Source organism: Oncorhynchus mykiss, chromosome 6 (assembly GCF_057628025.1).
Source record: "Oncorhynchus mykiss isolate SJ-2025 chromosome 6, ASM5762802v1, whole genome shotgun sequence".
Taxonomy (NCBI): domain Eukaryota; kingdom Metazoa; phylum Chordata; class Actinopteri; order Salmoniformes; family Salmonidae; genus Oncorhynchus; species Oncorhynchus mykiss.
Genome location: NC_143027.1, coordinates 68,827,709 through 68,852,047, shown reverse-complemented (window position 1 = coordinate 68,852,047; position 24,339 = coordinate 68,827,709). Strand labels below are relative to the sequence as shown.

Genomic DNA, 24,339 nt, shown 5'->3' with positions numbered 1-24,339 from the left:
AACACACCAAGCGGTCGCTCCACCTCCGACAGTCAGAGTGTGTGTGTCTACCTGGCTGGCCAGTGTAAAGTGAGAGACCGGGTCATGCAGGGGATGGCTGACAGGCAGGGTTTCAAGCGGACCTGGTTGAGGGCAGCGGTTCCTGTCCCGGGTAGACGGTCCGTGACATTAGATCCAGCCACATGCACCAGCGACCTACAGGAGTTATTCAATCTGCTGAACGCCAGTCGACACCATTTCCCTGAGCGCTTGCACAACAGTGAACAATGAACCCAGTTCCAGCTGCCAGAAACAAAAAGACACTAACTTTCCCTTCCCACACGCTGTAACCTTCACAACCAAATATTTATTGAGGAATATCCTTTTAAAAGTGTTTCAGTGTGATTGATCGTTTTTAATTTCAACAGCTCAGAGTATTAAAAACAAGCTTCAGCAGAATTCTCATGTCTCTGTAGCATGGGAACTTTTCTGATACTCTGACTGACAAACACATGGCCAAAAGTATGTGGACACCACTTCAAATTAGTGGATTCGTTCATTTCAGCCACAACCGTTGCTGACAGGTGTATAAAATTACATATGTATATTTTTTAATCGAGCACACATTCATGCAATCTCCATAGTGAAATATTAGTAGTAAAATTGCCGTACTGAATAGCTCAGTGACTTTCAAATTCTGCCCTGGTCAACCGTTACGTGCTGTTATTGTGAAGGGGAAATGTCTAGGAGCAATAATGGCTCAGCAGCAAAGTGGTAGGCCACACGAGCTCATAGAACGGGACCGCCGAGTGCTGAAGCGCGTAAAAATTGTTTGTCCTTGGTCGCAACACTCAATACCGAGTTCCAAACTGCCTCTGGAAGCAACTTCAGCACAAGAACTGTTCATCGGGAGCGTCATGAATTGGGTTTCCATGGCCGAGTAGCCGCACACAAGCATAAGATTAGCATGTGCAATACCAAGCTTCGGCTGGAGTGGTGTAAAGCTTGCAGCTACTGGACTCTGGAGCAGTGGAAACTAGAACTCTGGAGTGATGAATCACGCTTCACCATCTGGCAGTGCGACGGCCAAATCTGGATTTGGCAGATGCCAGGAGAACTCCACCTGCCCGAATGCATAGTGCCAACTGTACAGTTTGGTGGAGGAGGAATAATGGTCTGGGGCTGTTTTTCATGGCCCCTTAGTTCCAGTGAAGGGAAATCTAAACGCTACAGCATACAATGACATTCTAAACGATTCTGTGCTTCCAACTTTGTGGCAACAGTTTAAAGGCCCTTTCCTGTTTCAGCATGACAATGCCCCCATGCACAAACCGTGGTCCATACAGAAATGGTTTGTCGAGATCGGTGTGGAAGAACTTCACTGGCCTGCACAGAGCCCTGACCTCAACTCCATCAAACACCTTTGGGACTAATTGGAACGCGACTGCGAGCCAGGCCTAAACTCCCAACATCAGTGCCCGACCTCACTAATGGTCTTGTGGCTGAATGGAAGCACGACCCGCAGCAACGTTCCAAAATCTAGTGGAAAGCATTCCCAGAAGAGCAGAAGCTGTTAGAGCAGCAAAAGTGGGACCAACTCCATATTAATGCCCATGATTTTTTTAATGATATGTTCAACCAGCGGGTGTCCACATACTTTTGGCCATGTAGTGTATCTACTAAGAGGTTTGGGTGATTCATCTCAGCTTCTTTGTAACCTTGATTCCATCTAATATCTTTAGACGGTGGTAGTAGTAGACCTAGTGGGGCAAAAAAGTATTTAGTCAGCCACCAATTGTGCAAGTTCTCCCACTTAAAAAGATGAGAGAGGCCTGTAATTTTCATCATAGGTACACTTCAACTATGACAGACAAAATGAGAAGAAAACAAATCCAGAAAATCACATTGTAGGATTTTTTATGAATTTATTTGCAAATTATGGTGGAAAATAAGTATTTGGTCACCTACAAACAAGCAAGATTTCTGGCTCTCACAGACCTGTAACTTCTTCTTTAAGAGGCTCCTCTGTCCTCCACTTGTTACCTGTATTAATGGCACCTGTTTGAACTTGTTATCAGTATAAAAGACACCTGTCCACAACCTCAAACAGTCACACTCCAAACTCCACTATGGCCAAGACCAAAGAGCTGTCAAAGGACACCAGAAACAAAATTGTAGACCTGCACCAGGCTGGGAAGACTGAATCTGCAATAGGTAAGCAGCTTGGTTTGAAGAAATCAACTGTGGGAGCAATTATTAGGAAATGGAAGGACAAAGAATGCTGAGTTGCATCCAAAGAACACCATACCTACTGTGAAGCATTGGGGTGGAAACATCATGCTTTGGGGCTGTTTTTCTGAAAAGGGACCAGGACGATTGAGCCGTGTAAAGGAAAGAATGAATGGGGCCATGTATCGTGAGATTTTGAATGAAAACCTCAATCCATCAGCAAGGGCATTGAAGATGAAACGTGGCTCGGTCTTTCAGCATGACAATGATCCCAAACACACCGCACGGGCAACGAAGGAGTGGCTCCGTAAGAAGCATTTCAAGGTCCTGGAGTGGCCTAGCCAGTCTCCAGATCTCAACCCCATAGAAAATCTTTGGAGTTGAAAGTCCGTGTTGCCCGGCAACAGCCCCAAAACATCACTGCTCTAGAGGACATCTGCATGGAGGAATGGGCCAAAATACCAGCAACAGTGTGTGAAAACCTTGTGAAGACTTACAGAAAACGTTTGACCTCTGTTATATACCCTTTGTTGGCAATGACAAAGTAGAGATACACCTTTGTTATTGACCAAATACATATTTTCCACAATAATTTGCAAATAAATTCATAAAAAATCCTACAATGTGATTTTCTGGATTTTTTTTCTTCTCATTTTGTCTGTCATAGTTGAAGTGTACATATGATGAAAATTACAGGCCTCTCATCTTTTTAAGTGGGAGTACTTGCACAATTGGTGGCTGACTAAATACTTTTTTGCCCCACTCTTCATGTTATGTTAAGTTATGGTAATTTTTTTTTTTTGGGGGGGGGGGGGGGGTCCTTGTCAGTTAGCTTTTCTGCATATACATTTTTTTAATACAGATCCTATTTCGATGCACAAAATAATTAAAACGAGGTCCGGTGGGATTTCTTCCTCTTTTCCTAAAAATATTTGTGTCACAAAACCTGCTGCTGCGGTCATTTGATTGCAGTGGCATATGTTCTTCAAAGAGAGGACGCCATAATGACAGACATAATGTACCATTAGCCACTGAAAACAGATTAAATCATGACAGGAGCGTTTGATTCTTATTAAAGAGATGGAGTCCAGACAGGCTATTTCAGGAAACTTTCTGAATGTGCAGACACTGAGTATACCAAACATTAGGTACACCTTCCTAATATTGAGTGGCACCCCTCCACTTTTGCCCTCGTAACAGCCTCAGTTTGTCGGGGAATGGACATTACCAGGTGTCGAAAGCGTTCCACAGGGATGCTGGCCCATGTTGACTCCAATGCTTCCCACAGTTACGTGAAGTTGGCTTGATGCCCTTTGGGTGGAGGACCATTCTTGATACACACAGGAAACTGTTCAGCAGCATCCCACTGCTGGCTTGCCTCTGAAGCTAAGCAGGGTGGGTCCTGGTCAGAAGAGCAGATGCTGGAGGCCCAGTAGGGGGCACTCTTTCCTCGGGCCTAAAATAATTACCCCAATGCCCCAGGGCAGTGATTGGAAACATTGCCCTGTGTAGGATGCCATCTTTCGAATGGGACGTTAAATGGGTGGCCTGACTGGTCAATAAAGAGCCCATGGCACGTAAGAGTAGGGGTGTTAACCCCGGTGTCCTGGCTAAATTCTCAATCTGGCCCTCATACCATCCCCAGCTTCCAATTGGCTCATTCATCCCCTCTCCTCTGTAACTATTCCCAAGGTCATTGCTGTAAATGAGAATGTTTTATCAGTCAACTTATCCAGCAGTTTAGGTTTATTTCATACCATCATTTACGCGCTCCATGTGAGCAATGAGCATGTGTCTGGTTTCTCTGTCTCGTTAATGTTGACAGAGCACGTGCGCCTGAGCATGCAAGTGCTTCTCGCAAATGTCAAAATGTAAAAAAGTGCCCATTTAGGGATGTCTGATTGTCTAAACTCACCACCACTAATAAGCTGGCCTTCTCAGCCATTTTGTCTTCACTTCACAAAGTAAGTCAACAAAGTCACCCCCCATTTTTTTTTTACATCCAGATGATTATATTTCCTAACAGTATTTAAAAAAATATTTCCAACATACTTCCCCTCAATAATCAGCATCGTTGATAAATAGGCTATGGACATGTAGCGTGTATTTGTTTCCATTTTAATTGTCATACATTTCACCTTCATACTACAGCATAGATGTTGCCTTCATACTACAGCATAGATGTTGCCTTCATACTACAGCATAGATGTTGCCTTCATACTACAGCATAGATGTTGCCTTCATACTACAGCATAGATGTTGCCTTCATACTACAGCATAGATGTTGCCTTCATACTACAGCATAGATGTTGCCTTCATACTTTCTAAGGTAGGCCTAGGTTTCTTCACTCGTTTTAAGGAAATTAGAAATATTTGCTTGTGTCTGACATATGCTGGTGGCTTTGATGGACGCAGGTTCTTTTCAGGGGAAGTTTGGAAAAGCTTACAATTTATCCTACCATTTTTACCGATCTGCGTGACAGTTATGACTATTTATTGTGTGCATTATTGTGAAACAGTTTCACTTCAATAACGTTTGTATTTCTCAAAAATCATTGTCACGTGGTTAATCATGAAAATCTAAAAGTTCAAATTCAACTAAGGTGGGAGCACCAGCCTCTGCCATTTGGACCCATTGATAGACTGTGGTCCATTGGCGGCTAAAGAAATGAACACATGGAACTCAGAGATAACATATAGGCCAGTGCAGCAGTAGACCTATAACTGCCATCGTCAACCTAAAGCAGACAAATAAAAACAGAAAATATCATGTTGAAAATTCTGGTCCATCTCTCTATTTCACCTCCCTGCCTCACTTTGACTTGAGCTATTGCTAGTGAAGTGCAACATTGTATAAAATCATCAACTGGGTCCAGCCGGAAGCTGGTGCTAGCAAACTTTAAACATTGTATACAACTAGCTTATTCTTGGCCTTCAGAGTTTCCTGCACCAGTGAGCTCGGGACAGATGGCTGTTTTTTTTAATGACGTTTCCACTGGATATATGGAATCATCAGATCATGATATTTAGCTTTCACAAGGAGGCTTGGTGATTAGAGGCCCAGGAGTGTTGGAAAGATTTTTCAAATACTAAGGAACTATCTTTTGCAATAGATGTGAAAAAACAGACATTAACATTCTGTGAGGTGAAGAAAAAATGACTGGGAAGCTCAGCTTATTAATGGTGGAGGAGGTGAGTTATGAAAGAAATCAGACATTGTCAATTGGGCACTTTCCTACATTTTGCACACAGCAAGCGTGAGAACTGTAAATAACACATGCATTAACAGAAATTCATGTAACCAAATGACAGGGATTAACATTAAATTGCCTGATTTTCAAAAGCTAGGCTACCACATGGGCAATCGCAAAAATGTATTGCAGGCCGGCACTGTATAGCCTAGGCTACTATTCTACTTGGCACGGCTAGTAGGGCTGCAATTTTTCTTCATCTCGCCTAGGGCGACATATCGGCCAGGACCGGGCCTGATCAGCATCGATTAGTCTATAAATTTAGAAACAATTCAGTATCAAATTATACCATGCCAAGTTGGAGAGGACTGGAGCATTATCCCTGACATAACATAAGTGCATTATAGGCCACAGAGCCAGAACAACCTTGTTGACTGCTGTTGAATTTTTTTTTAATTTTAATTTTTTTAAGACTGATTTATTTCTTTACTGGTAAGCAATGAAAGCTTGCATTTATAAAATAAATGTCCACATAAAATATTTTTTGACCAAAGTGCCATAGCCTATTGCATTCTACACACCCACGCATCTAGGAGAGGAGATGTAGAAAGTTGAATAGATAGACTAAGTTAGAAAAACAATTGCTTAAATCATTAGCAAACACTCCCGCTATTAGGACAACTTTATCTACATGAAAATAAAGTTAAGAAAAATAAAATAAATCCCTAAATGGATGTAGGCCTATTGTCAGTGTACATTTGTGTCCCCTCAGTACATCTGGCTCTGGTTACAGCCCTTGTGACCTGTGAGTGGTTCACCTCAGTCCTTCTGCCCTGACCCATCCCTGTCCTGCGGGAGAGCAGGGGATTAATAGAGACTTCCCATGGCCCCTCTCTGGTCCCTGGCTCCCATGGCCCCTCTCTGGTCCCTGGTGATCTGGGTGTCCACTCCTGATGTAGGCTCCAGACGGCCGCCTGCTGACAGCCTGGCTTTCAGGAGAAAATGTTTTTGTTTGGGAGTCGGGGTGCGGCCATCCCAGCACGGCTCTGTCCAGAGGTTTACCTCATACTCAGGTCATGTCTCTATAAGCAGCGCCAAACAAAAGCTGCTTTTGCAATGCAAAACGTTTCCACCCCAACTACTGCCTGTTCTCACGGGCCAAGTTGAGGGTAGTTCTGCAGATGATGAAAGGTCATTTACCTCTTAAATAATGCTCTGCCTTCAGGCTCATTACCAAAAAGGTTACGAAAAGTTATACGTGTTCCAAAACCATCAAAATGTCTCATGCCTCAACTCCAACTCTGGAGCAAAACAGAGTTGATCACACCATTCGCAAGATGCCAGAGACACTGATTCATATCTTTACAGTGTCATGGATGTCAGGGGGCGCAGCGCTCATCTATAGGGAGCAACAAAGGCCACAGACAATGCAGAGGTCATCTGTTAACCACCAAAGAGGTGGGAGGAGAAAGTCGCATTTCGACACTACGAGACCATCCATCTCAAAAGGGCCAACTCCCATGGTTAGGTCTAAGAGGCACGGTCGCGGTGATATCATTACGGCACTTCAAAGCTACGGAGTCTAAGAGGCATCCTGCTCTGGCTGTATAGAAGCGGCACGCTCCCTTAGACCCGTCAGCTCTCATTGGCTAAAGTAGGCCACAGCCGAGTCCACAGCACAGTCACAGGCCTGTTAAAGATTGACACAGCGATTGCACAAGTATGCCATGTTACAAAACACTGCAAAGCCATAATGCAATATTTACCACAGCAGATCTATAGCCAAAGTGTTTGCAATAGTCTCTCCAACCAAGGGAGTGGTAACTCGTAAGCCAACAAAGTCACCTCACCACACTGGGCGCTTACAGTTTCTCCAAGAAACCATATCATGAGAGAGTCCTTGTGTTCAGGCTGTGAGAGGAATGGGGGAGTAGGGGTTGAAGAGGAGTTTGTGTTTGAGAGAGGTTGTATGAAGAGGGGTGAGGGAGCATGATAGGGGTGAGTTCGGTTATGTTTAGGACCTGAACTGGTGCTGTGCACAGGAGAAAGCACATTTGTGGAGTCGAGCTGAATTCTGCCTAGTGGTGCCTCAAAGACCATCAGCATGCCATTTTCTCCCTGTCACCCTCACCCAATAACTTCCTCATTCTCCAGCAAATCACTTCAAACCCCTGTTGACTCCCAGTCAATAACCTGGGCTCCCCAGGGACCAATTATGGGCTGTGTGAGTCCAGCATCTCCTATTCGAGCCTGAGGTTCTGTTCCACATTAGCTATAGCTAGATTTTAGGGGGCTAGAGAAAGCATCAAGAGTAAAACAAAAAAGGGTCACAGCCGATTTATGGCTGGTGGAGTGGCCCAGGTCCAGCAGCTAGTAGAGAGACTTGAAGAGTTGGAAACACACACAGTTCCCATAAACACTGGATTATATTTCCAGATTCCCCTCTGTCCGATTTGAGACATGGCAAAGCTATTTATCAAAACCAACTTCAGTGAACATAGTGTGTGTGTGGCTGCTTACATAGTGTTTTTCTGCAGCGGCAAGCATTCATCTGTCCTCAGTGGCACCAGGCCTGGTGATTTACAGCAGGTGCAGGGAGTTCTGGCACTGCACTACAATATGCCCATGGACATTTGGAACCGCTGCAATGCGCACTTACAATCCCCAAGTCCTCATTGTCCATCTCTATGCCAGAGATCAACTGCTAAGAGATGAGCATCCGGATGTGTTTACTTTGCATGAAAAGTATTTTGTCGTTTCGCACAACCACAAGATGAAAACAAATGTAAAAGCACTGGGAAGGAGACAGAGCAGAGAGACTTCTGACAACAGAACAGAGAAGTCTAGAGCGAAAACAAGAACTATACAGATGGGAAATCTAACAGATAAACACTCCGGATGCCTGTTGTGCACAGATAGGCCTCCAGTCTTGCTACATGCCGTGTATAGGCCTTAGCTTTCCATAGTTAGCCATGCCTTTAGGGAATTGATGTCAATCTTTCCCAAGGCAATTACACAATAAACAGAATTACGCTTTGACTCAGATTTTTCACTTTTAAATGTATGCCAAAGAAAAAACATATATTAAAAGTTTAACTAACCATACAACTCTAAGCACAATAACTACTTTGAACAATTTACACAGAAATGTTCACAAAAACACATTTTCTGGAATAACTGTGCAGATGCCAAAGTATGGTAAAAGAATTATAGAAAAATACAATTTTCCAAAAAACGTAAATATATCCATCTGCTACGAATTAAGATGAAGTCTGCAGAAATAATGGGTTGTCAGCTAAGACATGACACCTTGTAACCAAAATGTTATATCATTGGTCCCTGAGCTGTACTATACAGAAATTCATCATTATGGATATGAATATCATTACCTTCATGGTGAAGTAGCCTGAATTGGTACACAAAGGTAGAAATATTTCAAATATGTAGAAATATTTGGGTATTAATCTACACTGGCTATTATCGTAATGAGCTCTGCCCCCAAAACAAGACCACATTTGGTTGGTCCGGACCAGACCAAATCTGAACCAATCATATACATCTGTTTTTCACAAGTTTGGACATCACAGTAGACATGTTCACAGTAGACACGCTGAGGAACGTGCCCATTAACTGGAGTGAGAGAAGAGAGAGAAAGAGAAAGAGAAAGAGAAAGAGAAAGAGAAAGAGAGAGAAAGAGAAAGAAAGAGAAAGAGAAAGAAAGAGGCTTTTTTTTTTTCACAGTCTTGCTTTGACCACCAGACAACAGAAAGAGAAAATTTTAAAAACGTTGAGCTGAACATAACAGTACGCCAGTGGAAGGGAGGACAGTAACAGGTGACCCAACTGTGGTTTGTGACTACCATCATCTCCCATTGTAGCCAATTCAATTGCAGTAATTCCGTTACTAGTAAGCCTTTGCTTATTCCTAATTTGTAGGATGGAAAATGGTTGAAAATTGTATGCCTTAATTTCTCAAAAGGATAGACTCTAAGCCTTCATTTGACATGAGCCTATGAACTTCACATGTTGATGCTCATGGGTCCTTTTAGATGGAAATGCCCCCCAGAAACACTAATCACGCCCAGTCATGGTGCAGGTCTTTAGCAGCACTGATTAGAATCAGCCTGTCTCATGATGGCAGAGATAGACCATCCTTCCCCATTAGATCATGTATGGGTTTAATGCTAGGCCTTGTGGTTCCACGTAGTACAGAAGGGATAGAGTACTCTTAACACAACACAGGCACAGAGTTGGAGGTTCAACCAGTGAAATGAACTGGAGGCTACTGTTCTTATTATCATGAAGATATTTGACCTTCTCTGATCAGGGTAGCCCACCTTGCACTTCCTCATCCTAGCTTACCCTCTGAACACAGGAAGCGTTCACATCAGCCATTAGTGACAGAAACCACAGCGCTCGTTGAGAAAAAGGGAATGGCAGGGTTCTGAGAAAGGCTGGATTCTACTTTGATGTGTGTGTAGGAAACGATGAGGCATTTATTTATTAATCAGGTTCCTTCCCACATCCGTCTATAAATAATCAAAGTAAGTTGTCAAAAGAAAATGGGACAGGAAAGGCAGATTTTGTTAAAGATCTGTACACCAGTAGCAAGACATTTGCGTCACTTCTCGAAAAGGAAAACAGCACAAACCTGAAAAGAGAGACATCCATCATGCAAACACTGCTTTTCAAACAGCTCTCAACTTCATATACAAGTGTGTTTAACTTCTGGTATTCGACTTACCCCAAAGCCAATGACGGTGCCAAAAGGTCACCCATGTTATAAAAGCCAGGGTGAATCACTCTATAATGACAGCAATTGACTGTGGATAGGAAAATCAGGAGTAGGTAGAAAGAGGACCAGAGAGATGAGACCATTAAGCCAGACAGGGGCAGTAAACCACACGAGATGAGGTGAGCCCCAGAAGTAGCAGACTATTCCAGCAGAGGGACAGGTTTAACACCAGGACATCGAGCCTCATCAACATCGCAGGCTTTATGAGCCTCGGCCACGACGGGAGCAGAGGCGTCTCGGCCACGACGGGAGCAGAGGCGTCTCGGCCACGACGGGAGCAGAGGCGTCTCGGCCACGACGGGAGTAGAGGCATCTCAGGCAGGCCAGACACAGAGCTTAGGCAAAACACCCAAGGCTGAGAAACAAACTACTGCAGTATACCTCATTCTCGGAGAGCTCTAGCACACAACGAAAAAAAAATATATATATTCTCGGGCCATTTGGCCATCTATTTAATCCACTTTTAACAGCAAAATTAGAAAAAGGTGCTTGTGTTTTTAACAGAGACATCAGAGGCTCATTACTGTAAAAAGCAGTTAGGGGCCAGAGCTGCCGGGTCCCAGGGGTGGAGGGGAACTCAACAGGGACAATCAAGGGGTCATAAAACCCCCTCAGCTGCAGCCTGTGATCCCCCTGCCCTCCCTCCCTCCACTTCAATACAACACCTGCACACACCAGCCCCACACCACAGCTGGGGCATGCCATTCCTCACCAGGTCCTGTTCACGCAACCCTCATTTCCTTCACCATCAGTCCAGGGAAGGCAGAATAACTGCTTTGATCAGAGATCTACTACAATTTATTTTGCACAATGACTGGCGATGGATGCCTCACTGCATCAGGTAGATCATTAAGTACGACTTTTTCAATAGAGAATCTCTGCATGATGATATTATCGTATTTCTGCATGATTGTTTTACCTCCTTTAATGTTAATGCATATTAATGCAGGTGCGATTAAAAGATACTGCACAAACTATGTACTGTTGGCTGAAGATGAGAATGTTCCATGTAGAAAGGTGTAGTCATAGTTCTGTATGGCCTCTGTCCACGGCCTTCTATACAGATAGATAAAGCAGATGAACACATACTAACACTGATCCACATGGTAATGAGATGAGGAGTGTGGAAGGCCTTCAAAATACAAAGGGATGGAGCCCCCCAGCCTTACACCCCCCCCCCCCCACACACACACACACACACCACCCAGGGCGAGTTCAGCACCCTCCCTCCAACTCGCTGCGCTACTCCCCCAGCACCCCCTCGTAAATGTAAATCGCTGCTCCCCTCATTACCATACTCCAATCATCTCACACTTCATTCAGCCGAGCAGGCCATACAGAGCGCCTCGCTCCCTCTCACTTTTAGTGCCCAGTTGGTCCCCTCTCCTTTGCCTAACGGTCTATTTTAATGAGTAGGGGGGCTGCACACGTTGCATCAACAGCCCATCAAGTCATCAACCTTGCCTGATGCCGTTTGTGGCCTTGCCTTGTCCACAAAACAAACACCGCTGTAGTCAGTGCTGCTCTAGGTGCGATGTTCAATCTTCCGTGGACACATTAGCTAGGAATTTCTACGTTTGCAGGTTTCATGCCACGTTACCCTGTGAATGGCCTTTTCCTCCTGGCAGGTTTATGGTTTGGGTCTGAGAGAGTTAAGGTCACGCAGTGCGTCACCAAGCTGATAAGAGACAGAGGATGAGGCATGTAGAAACTACTAGTGAGGTGGCTGATCTGGGTGTCAAGATAATGTGTTTACAACAGCCTATGCAGATGTCAAAACACTGGTTTTCCTGTAGCCACATTGCAGGTGGTAGTTATAATATCACACACGATGACTGAGTACTTACTTGCAGTGTAAAGGCTAACAGCATAACAGGATCAACTCTGTCCTCTAACTGGAGCACACTGCAATTGAGTAAACATGAAGGCCAAATATATACCATTAGAGGGGGTACAAATACCAACAAAAAAAAGTGCCACACTAGTATTGAGGAAGTTGGCTGCCTTATTCCTCAAGAAGAGTCCCGAGGGCAATGGAAGAGTAATCTAAATGTCTGAGAAGACTCAAATACCACACTGCTGCAGAGAGAAAAACTTAACTACATTTCAGACTCCATTTCCAGACAACTCTAAAGTGGAGGACAAGAGCTTATAAAAGATGAAGTGTTGTGATTACAGCATGTCCCTTCCCGCTGTAGGTCTGGGGCTGGGCCAGGTATAACCATGTAGAGAAAATAGTGTTGTTTTGCAGAGCAAAAGGTCAGAGTAAAGCACATTAGCCGAGTAGAGTTACTGATCTGACCAATGAGGCTTGGCTAAACTTGGCTCTGGTCAACCGAGTGAGGCCCAAAACTTTTCACCATTTTGGCTCAAAACAGCTTTTTAAGTCTCCAACAAGTTCAGATCCCTTTATGGTGATGGGACAAATCTACTCAGCAGTCATACAGACAGAGAGGCCCACACACAGCTCACAGTTTCCTGAAAACAGTCTGAGTAAGTATCTCTAATGGTCATGTCTGGATTCCTTATTCCCTTATGGCCAACACATAGTTAATGGCTTACTAGTAATCACAGTAAAAACAAAGCCATTGGACATTTCACAGTGAGATTACTGATTAGTCTGCACTCAGTGTCTCGCAGCATAAACAACATTCCTGATGATTGGTAAGAAATACAGTCAGAATACAGGCCCCTAATCACAAATGGATGCCCTGTGAATAGAGGTGGGGTCTAGTCTTGAAAATTTAGAGGCCTAACATCTGTCAACAGAGAAAAGAGACACACAGGACAAGCCTGCCCCAGGGCAGGAAGCCTGGCTTCATGTCCGACCAAGCTCTTCAATTACTGTCAATATCACACAGGGAAAAGAGGGGTCAGTTGGTGTGGAAGAAGGAGCTACAATCTCTTACCGGGCCCTCCAGATATCCACTACTGTCCCTGGTTGGCTGACTGCAACAGAGGTAACCTAACTACCACATGTGAGAGCCAGTCACCGGTCAAACTGGCAGGGCAGGCTGATTAAACTCTCCTTAGATTCCGTCAGAAGGAAGAATTACTGGGTTCCCCTTTCCATTAGGACCAATCAGTCACCCACACGTCAGCCGACAAGCCCACACCACTACCAATTACTGACATTATACATCCACTAAACACTACCTAGGAGTCAGTGGGAGGGAAGGTTTATCGTCTGACCTACCCATAGCCCAGAATAGAATCTGTTCATGGATGCAATGTAAACAAATTATAAAGAAATCAACTAAAAAGAGAATATTTTCTTGCAACCATTTTGTGTTTGTTTGCTAGCTAGTGATTTCACAATCCTCCCCAGTTATTTTCCCAACATATTTTCCCCAAAGGGATTAAGCAATCTTATTTCATCTCTCTCGGTAGCGAGTTTTCAGAAACCATTGATTGATTTTTTTTCAATTGCAACCTTTATTGAGTCTGTCTGAGCTCTAAAGGAGGTCTAAGCTGATGTTTACTATGTGGTTCAGATCATTATTTGATAAATCAACATCATTGCCCATGGCATTAGTATAAAACAGACCTTTAAGCAAAAAGCCTTTTAAAGGAAATTGACTCACAGACACTACATTTCCACAGTAGGCAGCATACAACAACTCTGGATGTAAACTATTACAGAGAGACATGTCAGAATGATAAAACCCAGACTAAAAAGGTATCACCTTATGGCACCGGAATAATTATCTTACACACAGATCTATCCCATGACCAGGTGCATAATGAATGATCTCTAACTGGAAGACATGAGATCTAGTTGCCTAGCAGGATACAGGCGAACCAGGAAGGAAGCTATTAAAGCTAAATGTGAAATGGATGCAAAAAGACAGAGGCAAAAAAACAAAGTACTTCTACTCATCATGCCCCCATTGAAGTCTTGGAGCAACCAGAGAATATAGTGGCTCACTTACAAACAGGAAATGTTTACATTTACTTTACACCCGCCCACTGGGGCCTCAACAACAAACTATCCCAAGTAGAGCTTAATTATTCATAGATTGTCCTCAAAACGGAAGGAAGGAGAGGAACAGTGAAAACCTAAACCCTGGTGGTGCTGCTCATAGGATCGGAGTCCCATTCCTGTCACTGCCTGTTAGTCTTCCCTCAGCCGCACCGTGCAGTTCATAGTTCAAAGTCCCATCTCACCCACGCTATGATTGGGCGTTCCAGTCAGGAAGCTCCTGTCGGATCATCTGTTCCTGACACAAACACACAGCTCTGCTTTGCAAACAATGCCACAACACAGCGCATTGAGGAGATGAGAGGGAAGAGTCTGATGGCTAGTTCAAAGAGTTCTGTTAACACCACATGAAATGTACCATGACTTGCCTCTCATCTGCCACAAAGGAAGACCACCACAGAAATAAGTTTGTGGGATGTTTCATTGAACAGAAACAGAAAAGTACGGAAGACTGTGGTAGTGTTGAGAATGCTAACATGTCAGAGAGACAAGGGAGGTCATTTTCTGATGAACTCTTTTACCACAAACAAAACAGCAGGCTGAGCATATGGCGAACTTTGAAGGCCTCCTCCCCTTAAGCAATGAGATTAAAAGCTGTATGAAAAGCAGAGAGATGAGTGAAGCTTTCAGGACAATACAGAGATCTCTACAGACACACACAGGTGTGTGATTCAACCATTTCGCTACACTCACAATAACATCTGCTAAACACATGTATGTGACCAATAAAATGTGACTTGATTCGTATGGAGGTTATGGTCAGCCACTCTCAGTAAGAGAGTAACAGAAAATACATCTTACCCAGAAAGGCAATACTGTAGTCATTCAGGTAACTGTGTTTAGTCTGTTTGGTTGAGTCATTTCTCTGGAATGGATGAACTGAAACTAAACAGTCATAGAGGGGTTTCTATAAGGACCACTGCCTCTGGTACACTAATATTTAGCCTAAATCTCCAGAAGAAGCACTGCATTGTGCAAGTTATATGGGACATAAATGCCATACAACTTTCTCAATATTACTCCTATTCATAATATGTTTTTAAAGATACAGTTGAAGTCTACATACACTTAGGTTGGAGTCATTAAAACTCGTTTTTCAAACACTCCACACATTTCTTGTTAACAAACTATAGTTTTGGCAAGTCGATTAGGACATCTACTTCGTGCATGACACAAGTAATGTTTCCAACAATTGTTTGCAGATAGATTATTTAACTTATAATTCACTGTATCACAATTCCAGTGTGTCAGAAGTTCACATACACTAAGTTGAATGTGCCTTTAAACAGCTTGGAAAATTCCAGAAAATTATGTCATGGCTTTAGAAACTTCTGATAGGCTAATTGACATCATTTGAATCAATTGGAGGTCTACCTGTGGATGCATTTCAAGGCCTACTTTCAAACCCAGTGCCTCTTTGCTTGACATCATGGGAAAATCAAAAGAACATCAGCCAAGACCTCAGAAAAGAATTGTAGACCTCCACAAGTTTGGTTCATCCTTAGGAGCAATTTCCAAACGCCTGGGGGTACCACGTTCATCTGTACAAACAATAGTATGCTAGTATAAACACTATGGGACCACGAAGCCGTCATACTGCTTAGGAAGGAGACACGTTCTGTCTCCAAGAGATGAACGTACTTTGGTGCGAAAAGTGCAAATCAATCACAGAACAGCAAAGGACCTTGTGAAGATGCTGGAGGAAACATGTACAAAAGTATCTATATCCACAGTAAAACGAGTCCTATATTGACATAACCTGAAAGGTCGCACAGCAAGAAAGTGTGGGCAGAACTGAAAGCATGTGCGAGCAAGGAGGCCTACAGACCTGACTCAGTTCCACCAGCTCTGTCAGGAGGAATGGGCCAAAATTCACCCAACTTATTGTGGGAAGCTCATGGAAGTCTACCTGAAACGTTTTACCCAACAATTTATAGGCAATGCTACCAAATACTAATTGAGTGTATGTAAACTTCTGACCCACTGGGAATGTGATGAAAAAAATAAATCACTCTACTATTATTCTGACATTTCACATTCTTAAAATAAAGTGGTGATCCTAAATTACTTAAGACAGGGAATTTTTAATAGGATTAAATGTCAGGAATTGTGAAAAACTGAGTTTAACTGCATTTGGCTAAGGTGTATGTAAACTTCTGACTTCAACTGTAAGTATTTTTTCTGCTCTAGTAAAGTGATATAATTCAATTGGTTCCGAGTGCCTCGGAGGCTTGGCAACTTCCAAGTGTAATAAATATTTAAGCCAATTTGGGGTCAGGTATTTTGGCACTAACAGGCAATGTGGGAAAAGCGGTCTAGATCAGCACTTTCTGCAGTAGATGTTCCCTAATTATTCACTTAGACAAAAAACCCACAAAGACACAAACAAAAGAGGGTCAAAAAATCCCCAACAACTCACATTGCCATGGTTGACGAAGCCATGTTTACTGGCAATGCGGTCAGCCTCGTCTGGTCCTCCAGCGATGTGGACGGCCCATGTGTTGGTGTAAACCCTCTGACCAAGGGCCATGCCCAGTCCAGACACCAGCAGGACCAGCAATGGTCCCAGCAGCAGCCGTTCAGCCAGCCGTGACCAAAGGCCCATGGAGGAGGATGGAAGGCCCAGAGCCATAGGGTCCTACAACAGCGAAGTCCCTGAGCTCAGCGTCTTTATGATAGGCCAGGGGACATACAGGGGCGCAGAGAGACGACACAGGACAGTCACTGCACCGGGATCACCTAAGAAGAAAGAGAGTGTTACAACATGTAGCAGAGCTCAGCACAATGAGAAAAAAACTCCTACAACGTCTATTCAGAGCTTTGTAATAGTGAGCTGAAGCAGTGTGTATTGTCAGAAGGAAGACAATCCTGCCAAGTTTTGCTGACTTGTTACATCGCAACCATGACAACAGCATTACAAAAGGAAAGCCGGAGTGACGTGAAGATGTCAAAATTCACAATGGAACAATACCAGATTAACAACAGACTTGAGTTAAAGGAGTCCAAGGTCCTTTCTTCTCCCTTTCAGTGAAGCTATGACAATTAAACACATATTGTATTTGGAATTACAAAAGGCACTTTGAAAGAAAATAATCATTAGTTGAAGGAAACAGAGTCCATTCCAATTTCTATAGCATGAAAATGTTGATTGCAAATAAAGACTGTGTGTGTGTGTGTGGGGGGGGGGGGGGGGGGGGCAGACTTTAACAGCCTGTTTGCCTGACAAATTAAAAACAAATCCATGACAGTTGAAATATTATTTTCCTCTTAACTTTGCTTTTCTCAGCACTAGAGGTGGTGGAGGAGTGGATGTGTCTTACTATGCATTATGCAAAGCTTATGGATCACACATGTACTTTTCTACTTCCCCTCTCACTCTCCTTCTGTAAGCCAAGATAGAAGACTTTCGCCCAGCAATGACCAAAGGTCACCCAGCAATGACTAGTCTAGGTCTTCATTCATGAGAAAACTTTTCCAAGTAAATGGCATTGTGAACTGGAATCATGAAAACACTGTCCAACCCCATAGAGATCCCTAACCACTAGTTTGAGAGGTGTTCAGAGTGAAACCAATTAATAAATATAGCCCAGCTGACTTCAGGGAATGTGGTTGAGGCTGCTTCGAGGCTTCCGTGCTTCTATTACTTCTTCAAAAAGCTACAAAGAACACTGGCCCTACCTGTTCCTCAACCTTCCAAGAAGATTTTTCATTGAACATAACATTTCATTTCCAGCTCGATCTTTCAAAAGGAAATCGGATGATGATGAGTCACGGAGAGAGTCCGAGAGAGAGAGAGTGATGGGGAGATTTCAGCTGGTCTTCCCTATGAGGATGAGTGTTAGCCATTGGCAGTCAGTCAGTCAGTTATGAGACCTCAGCTGGGATGGGGCTCTGGCTGAGGAACCTTGGACGCTTGTAGGCTCAAGCTCCACACAGGAAATTTGAAAGAAGAAAACATTAAAAAACATGCAAGGCTCGACTCCCCTTTGAAGCGCTTTCGGCAGTTGAAACCCAATAAATGCAAATTACAAAGCGTCTGGAAAAAAGACAATGTCTTCAAATGCAGAAACAATGCAGAGAGATAGTGTTGCTTGGCAAGAATATGCTAAATGAGAAGCTGGGTGAAAAATCCTGGAGGATTCAACCCATTAAAGCTTAAAATAGCAGGCAGAGGTAGAAAGAAGCACGGCACAGTTAAAATCTCTTCAATACTGATCTAGCTATAGACCTACTGGCCGTTAGCTACAAATAACTATTCTCCAAATAAAACTACTTCTGACTGCGCCTTTCAGATAATGTATAGGGATGAGGAAAAATCCCTACTGACTCATAACTAAATGTTTAAGTTTGTACTGTAGCATCCTAATTCCATCACAAATATCATGACATAAACCAAAGCTTCTTCGTGCCCAAAGATTTATGATCCATTTAGAGAATTCTTTGCAATGCTAAAGGCCCAATGCAGAGGTCTAGATTAAGCATTGGTTTAAAACCTGCTAAACCTTCTGGCAAAACAACTTGTTTATCAAGCTCAGAGACCAAACCATTCCAGTCTAAAAGGCTACAAACAAGACTAAATACTTATCTGAATGAACATTTGATGCATTCCAGGTTATTTCATTCAATGAAAACATTTCAAAGAACTAGTTGAAATACTACTAGTCCCTAGGGTGTGTGAAATCCATTGACAGAGTGGCCATCAAATCCCTGTCCAGTGCTCCAGGCAGCGTGTTCTGTTACAGCTGTTCCAATAGACGTGACAAAACATACCCACCTAACAAGCAGCAACATTTCCACTTTATGTAATGCCTTGTTCTGCTGTTGTACTGGCCGGCAACATCATTGTATTTTATTTTAGAGGGGGTGATGAATCTTTTCATCACTGAACATTTCAAAAACAGCTCTACAAAAATATGATGAAAATGTATGTATGAAAATAGTCAGGTGGGTCAGCTTCAGCTTTCAGAACGGATGTATTATTCTGACAGAACACTTGGCCAAAGCCACCAAATACAATGCCATTTTAACTATAAATGACAGAAAGTACCACACTGTTACAATAGCAGGAATATGCCCAGATTGACAGCTCAAGAAACAAGAAACTGACATTCCAATTATTCCACAGTGATGATTGACATTACTAGCTTCAGAGAAAAAGTTCTGAGAAAAAAAATACCTGGCAAAAAAAATGAAAAAAGCCTTAGCTCAGAAATTAGAAACATTTAAACCACATGAAAGCCATTATATCACGCTCAGACACACTATTTGGCCCATTGTTCCCTAAACCTCAGTACATGTGGAACCCTGCAGGGCAAAAGAGCTGTGGTTCTACCACAACTATGAGAGGAGAGGAGTTTGCTCTGCCAACTGTAGCCAATGGTATCAGAGCAGCAAACACAAAGTTAGACAGTGTGTACAGTCAGAGCGTTCCTCTGAGATGACCACGAATCAGTCTGATTCTCTATGGTTAATTTATTTATTTGGGCACACCAAAGCTTCTTTGTACCCAAAGATTTAGGATACACTTAGAGAATTATTTGCAATGCTAAAGACAGAGCAGAGGTCCAGATTAAGCATTGGCTTAAAACCTGCTAAACCACATGCTCAGAGTGATAATTAGCTTCTGGCAAAACAACTTGTTTGTCGAGCTCAGAGACCAAAACATTCAAGTTTAAGAGGCTACAAAAAAGACACAATACTTAAGAATAAAATGTTGATTAAACTCACTGGGTTCTCTCTAAATGCCCTAAAGAAAACTACAGTCTTAACAGCATAACACCTTCAAGGGAAAAAAAGCAGTAAAATATGCAGCTCACCTTTGAGTTTCAGACTATTGTTGTTGTTGTTGTGATTCTGATGCAGTCCGATCTGATGCGGAGGCAGCACACACAGACAGAGGTGCGCACCTTCCCCAAGCCTCCCTTTAACGTTCACAGACATGCATGGCTCAAAGTACACCCGCCCCTAGTGACCTCATCTGGGCTGAACTCAACCGTTCAGCCGGAGTTTAATGTCAGTATAAAAACCATATACCGTGGATTAACAAAAGCTCAACTACTTTACTGCTCGCAGGAGAAAGTGGGAAAGCAGACATTTTTCTGCCAGTGTTAGCAGAGTAAATGATACCATACGTCAAAGTTTGGCAGCAACTATTATAAAACTGCATAAGCGATAACAGATAGATGTGAATCAAAATCAGAAAGAAGTCATACATTTCACAACTCTGCTTGAAATTATCTAAAAGGGTCACCAAAGGCCAAATGGAAAACATTACATTCTAGGGTATAATTTCACCAAGTGTAAGTCAAACTGCAGATGGTGATGATGATTGCCCAGGAGATAACATTGGCATTCTAGGTTAGAATCCTTCAGCATTTCCCCCTGCCAGAGTTGTCAGGTCTCCCTACTAGCAATCAAAACATGGCCACTGGCTCAGGAGTTGAGGAATGGCTAAAAAGTCGCAAACAGGAACAAACTTTCACAGGCCCAGTGGTTATTTGCACTTTCCCCAAAGGCAAATTGGAACTCGGAGAGGACAGCCAAGCTCTGACACACACTAACCCAGAGACATGATAGGGGCACTTAAAAGGTGCTAATCACTTAATATGTGATGAAGACAATACATTTGTATCACAATCGACAAACAGTACCCATGTCCTACGGTTAACATTTACAGCACATTACAATATTCTGTCTTCTTGTCTTGAGCTCCTCTAACACTCCACTCACTGTATGTTGCTTGCGGATAATTAATATGCTATGTCATAAGGAAAGTGTTTAATTACCATGAACAATGCCTTTATCATATAGAGTAACAAGGCGTTTTCTCCACTGAATATACACTTCTTCAAATCATAAGCAAGCAAGCTACAATTCAAATTTTAAAAATCTTTCAAGAGGCCTTTCTTAAAATCGGGCACAAAACATTGAATATCTCCTCTTTTGACAGTCATACCAGTGAGTCAACATGCCCAGTTAGGCTATAAAACTTCTGCTCGTAGCTCAAAAAGTTACACAACGTTTCACTAAACCATTCAAGTTTCATTATATGACAACAATTATGGTTCATATCAGAAATGGCTTATTATTGCATGAAAAAAACGGTAACTTACCACAAATGTCCTTGAAAACTGCAAACGGTTTGGCTTAAAACTTCGAATACAATAAATTCCTGAATCGTCTCCCGCTGGTATTTCAGTAAAGTAACACTGTATCGCGTTATCAGCTACAACTACTTGATGCAATGTAGCCTACTGCGATTCTGCGGCGCTACGCGCTCTTTCACCCAATTTCTCCCCTGTGTCTAATCCCAGCCTTCTGTTTCTCTGATCGTTCCGAATTGGACCGTAATCGGAATATAATTTCAAATAAACCCACTCCACAGAACAACAACCGGGATCGACGGCGTCAAGTTTCAGCTAACGTTACGGCCAGGCTCGTAATGCCCTTCTAGCGGACACCGTTACAGCCCGAGTGTCTCTGTAGATAGGGACAAGGCAATACCGATGACAGGCAAAACACACTCCTCGCACTAACCAACTAGTCTGGCCTCATCCAGGAACGAAGGCACACCAGTACAAAACTCCCCATGAGCGCCTCAATTATCAGGAAACTTTCCAATGCCTTGGGAGGGTTTATTCTGTAGGTTTACCAGTTCCCGTTTACATTATGCATGATCCCCTGTCTTCTTTGATATACTAATGAATCGAATATACTCTTACAACTACCATACTACATTGTTAATGGTTACAAAATAAATAAAAAAATTAACATGATTCCATGAACCCTCTCAAAACAGCTGAGGGGTCCACATCATGTAGCCCCTCAGGAAATACGTCATGGCGACCGAGGGCAAGGGGAAAATGTACAGGATTTGGACACACCTACTGCTCAAGAGTAATATACACAGTAGTATATCGCCATCTGCTGGTATAATCTATAACAATTTATTTTTATTTTTTATTTAACCTTTATTTAACCAGGTAGGCCAGTTGAGAACAAGTTCTCATTTACAACCTCGACCTGGTCAAGATAAAGCAAAGCAGTGCGACGCAAACAACAACACAAAGGAATAAACATGTACACCGTTTACATGGATAACGCAATAGAAACGTCTATATACAGTGTGTGAAAATGAAGTAAGATTAGGGAGGTGAGGCAATAAATAGGCCGTAGTGGTGAAATAATAACAATTTAGCAAATAAACACTGGAGTGATAGATGTGCAGAAGATGAATGTGCAAGTAGAGATACTGGGGTGCATAGGAGAAAAAAAATAAAATAAATTAGCATCAACCATTTTAGTTACTGACAGAGGAACATCCAAGGCAAGGGAGGTATAAACTAATCTGGACAGTCCTTCAGATTTTGAAAAAAGTACACATCTCTTAATAACCAGGAGTTAAATCTCTATCCAATTTTCTCTACAATAGGAGAGAAATTTAAATTGGCCCTTTCTTTCTGATCTTTGCTAACTGTAATACCAAGATATGTGATCACATCTTTTATAGGGATATTACATACTGAATTTAAGTATTTTCAACGCAAATAATTCACATTTCCTAATATTCAGAGATAAAACTGATATATGTGTGAAGACATGAATACACTCAATAGCTTTCTTGACTTCATTATGATCTTTCAAAAAAAATGCTGGTGTCGACAGCCAATTGTAAACATTTTATCTCTTTGTCTTGTATCTCAATACCCCTAAAACTATCCTTATTTATATGAAGTGCCATAACTTGTGTGACCAATAAAAATAAGAAAGGAGATATCGGGCATCCTTGTTTAATTCCACGTCTAATGTCGAATTACTATTATTGTAAAGTGTCTTAATTACACTTTGAAAATATTGACCAAAACCAAAATATCGAAGTCTCAAAAATGAAATAATGTTAAACTGTATCAAATGCCTTGTAAAAGTCTACAAATAAAATAAAGCTTTCTTCCATAATGTGCTCATTGTTGTCTATCAAGTCCAATACTAGTCGAACATTATTACATATATGTATGCCCTTCATAAAACCAGACTGGGTTTCATCAATGATTTGGTCAAGACCTTTTTTAAGTCTTTCTGCAAAGATGGATGCAAGCAGCTTTCCATCATTGTTCATAAATTGGTTTGTTCTCCAATTTTATAACATCATAGAATCTTTGTTTGGTTTGGGTATTACAGAAATTAGGCCTTGTGTCATAGAAACAGGCAGGACCCCTAAATCAATTGCCTCCTTAAAAACATTAGATATAAATTCAATAATATCCTCCCAAAAATATTTATAGAATTCACTGATAATGCCATCATTCCCTGGAGATTTGTTCTCTTTTAACTTGCTGATACATTTTTTGATTTCATTAATATAAATAATTTCATCAGAAGACTTTTGGAAGTCTTCATCTATGAATTTTGCACAGTCTTTGACAGAGTCTAGAAAGGCAAATATGTCACTAGTAGGACAGGCATTACTGGTATTAAGGTTACCATAGAATTCTGAAACATATTTCGAAATATCTTTGGGGTTTTCATTTTCTTTGCCATCTATATTGAGCTTGAGCTAATAGATGTAAATTCAGAATTCTTTCTTTCTAAATTGTAAAAGTATTTTGTATTTTTTTCACCTTCCACCAACCGTCTCCTTCTTGATCTTTAAAATACCCTGTTTGCTCTCTCTTCATACATTCAGTTCATTTCTAGTTGTAAAGAGAATAACTGAGCCTTTCCTTCTTCATCAAGGTTCTCCATAGAGATTACAGAAAGTATTTAATTAACAAATGTATCTTCCCTCAATCTTTTAAGTTCAGCAATTTCTTTAGCTCTCTTCGTGGCTGTTTGTCTTATTTTATACTTCATTCATTCCCAATATTTCCCATAAGACTTAAATAGTTGGGCTTTCCTCCAATTGTCTTGTATAATATCTTTGGCATCCATCTTGAAATGATCATCTTCCAACAGTCTACTATTGAGTTTCCAATAACTCCAGATAACTTCAGTGTGGCCTATGTTAGCAGGTGATTAATAATGGCTTATAATTGTATTACTACACAATGCCTACATATTACTGCTGCGTATCTTTATTTTCTAAAAGTTACGTTGTGGAGAAATGTGACTGCAACAAAAAAGAGGATCTGAAGATAGTTACGTCAAAGTTGAATGAAGACAAGACT

The 24,339-nt window shown here is 42.0% G+C and overlaps 1 protein-coding gene across 3 annotated transcripts in view; it reads right to left on the bottom strand.

Moving 5' to 3' along the window:
* LOC110526458 (furin-1) overlaps positions 1 to 22,032 on the bottom strand; it is a 101,264-nt gene extending 79,232 nt beyond the window's left edge. The window contains exons 1-3 of one of the 3 annotated variants that reach the window (XM_036980844.2): positions 21,289 to 22,023; positions 19,993 to 20,097; positions 16,596 to 16,915 (exon numbers count right to left, since the gene is read on the bottom strand). In XM_036980844.2, coding sequence (XP_036836739.2) covers positions 16,596 to 16,808 — 213 coding nt within the window. In that variant the 5' untranslated portion in view covers positions 16,809 to 16,915; positions 19,993 to 20,097; positions 21,289 to 22,023. Of the gene's footprint in view, positions 1 to 6,217; positions 7,027 to 16,595; positions 16,916 to 19,992; positions 20,098 to 21,288 lie in introns of those variants that run through there. The other 2 variants (XM_036980845.2, XM_090238726.1) reach the window with 2 other exon arrangements.
* Positions 22,033 to 24,339: the final 2,307 nt, after the last annotated feature.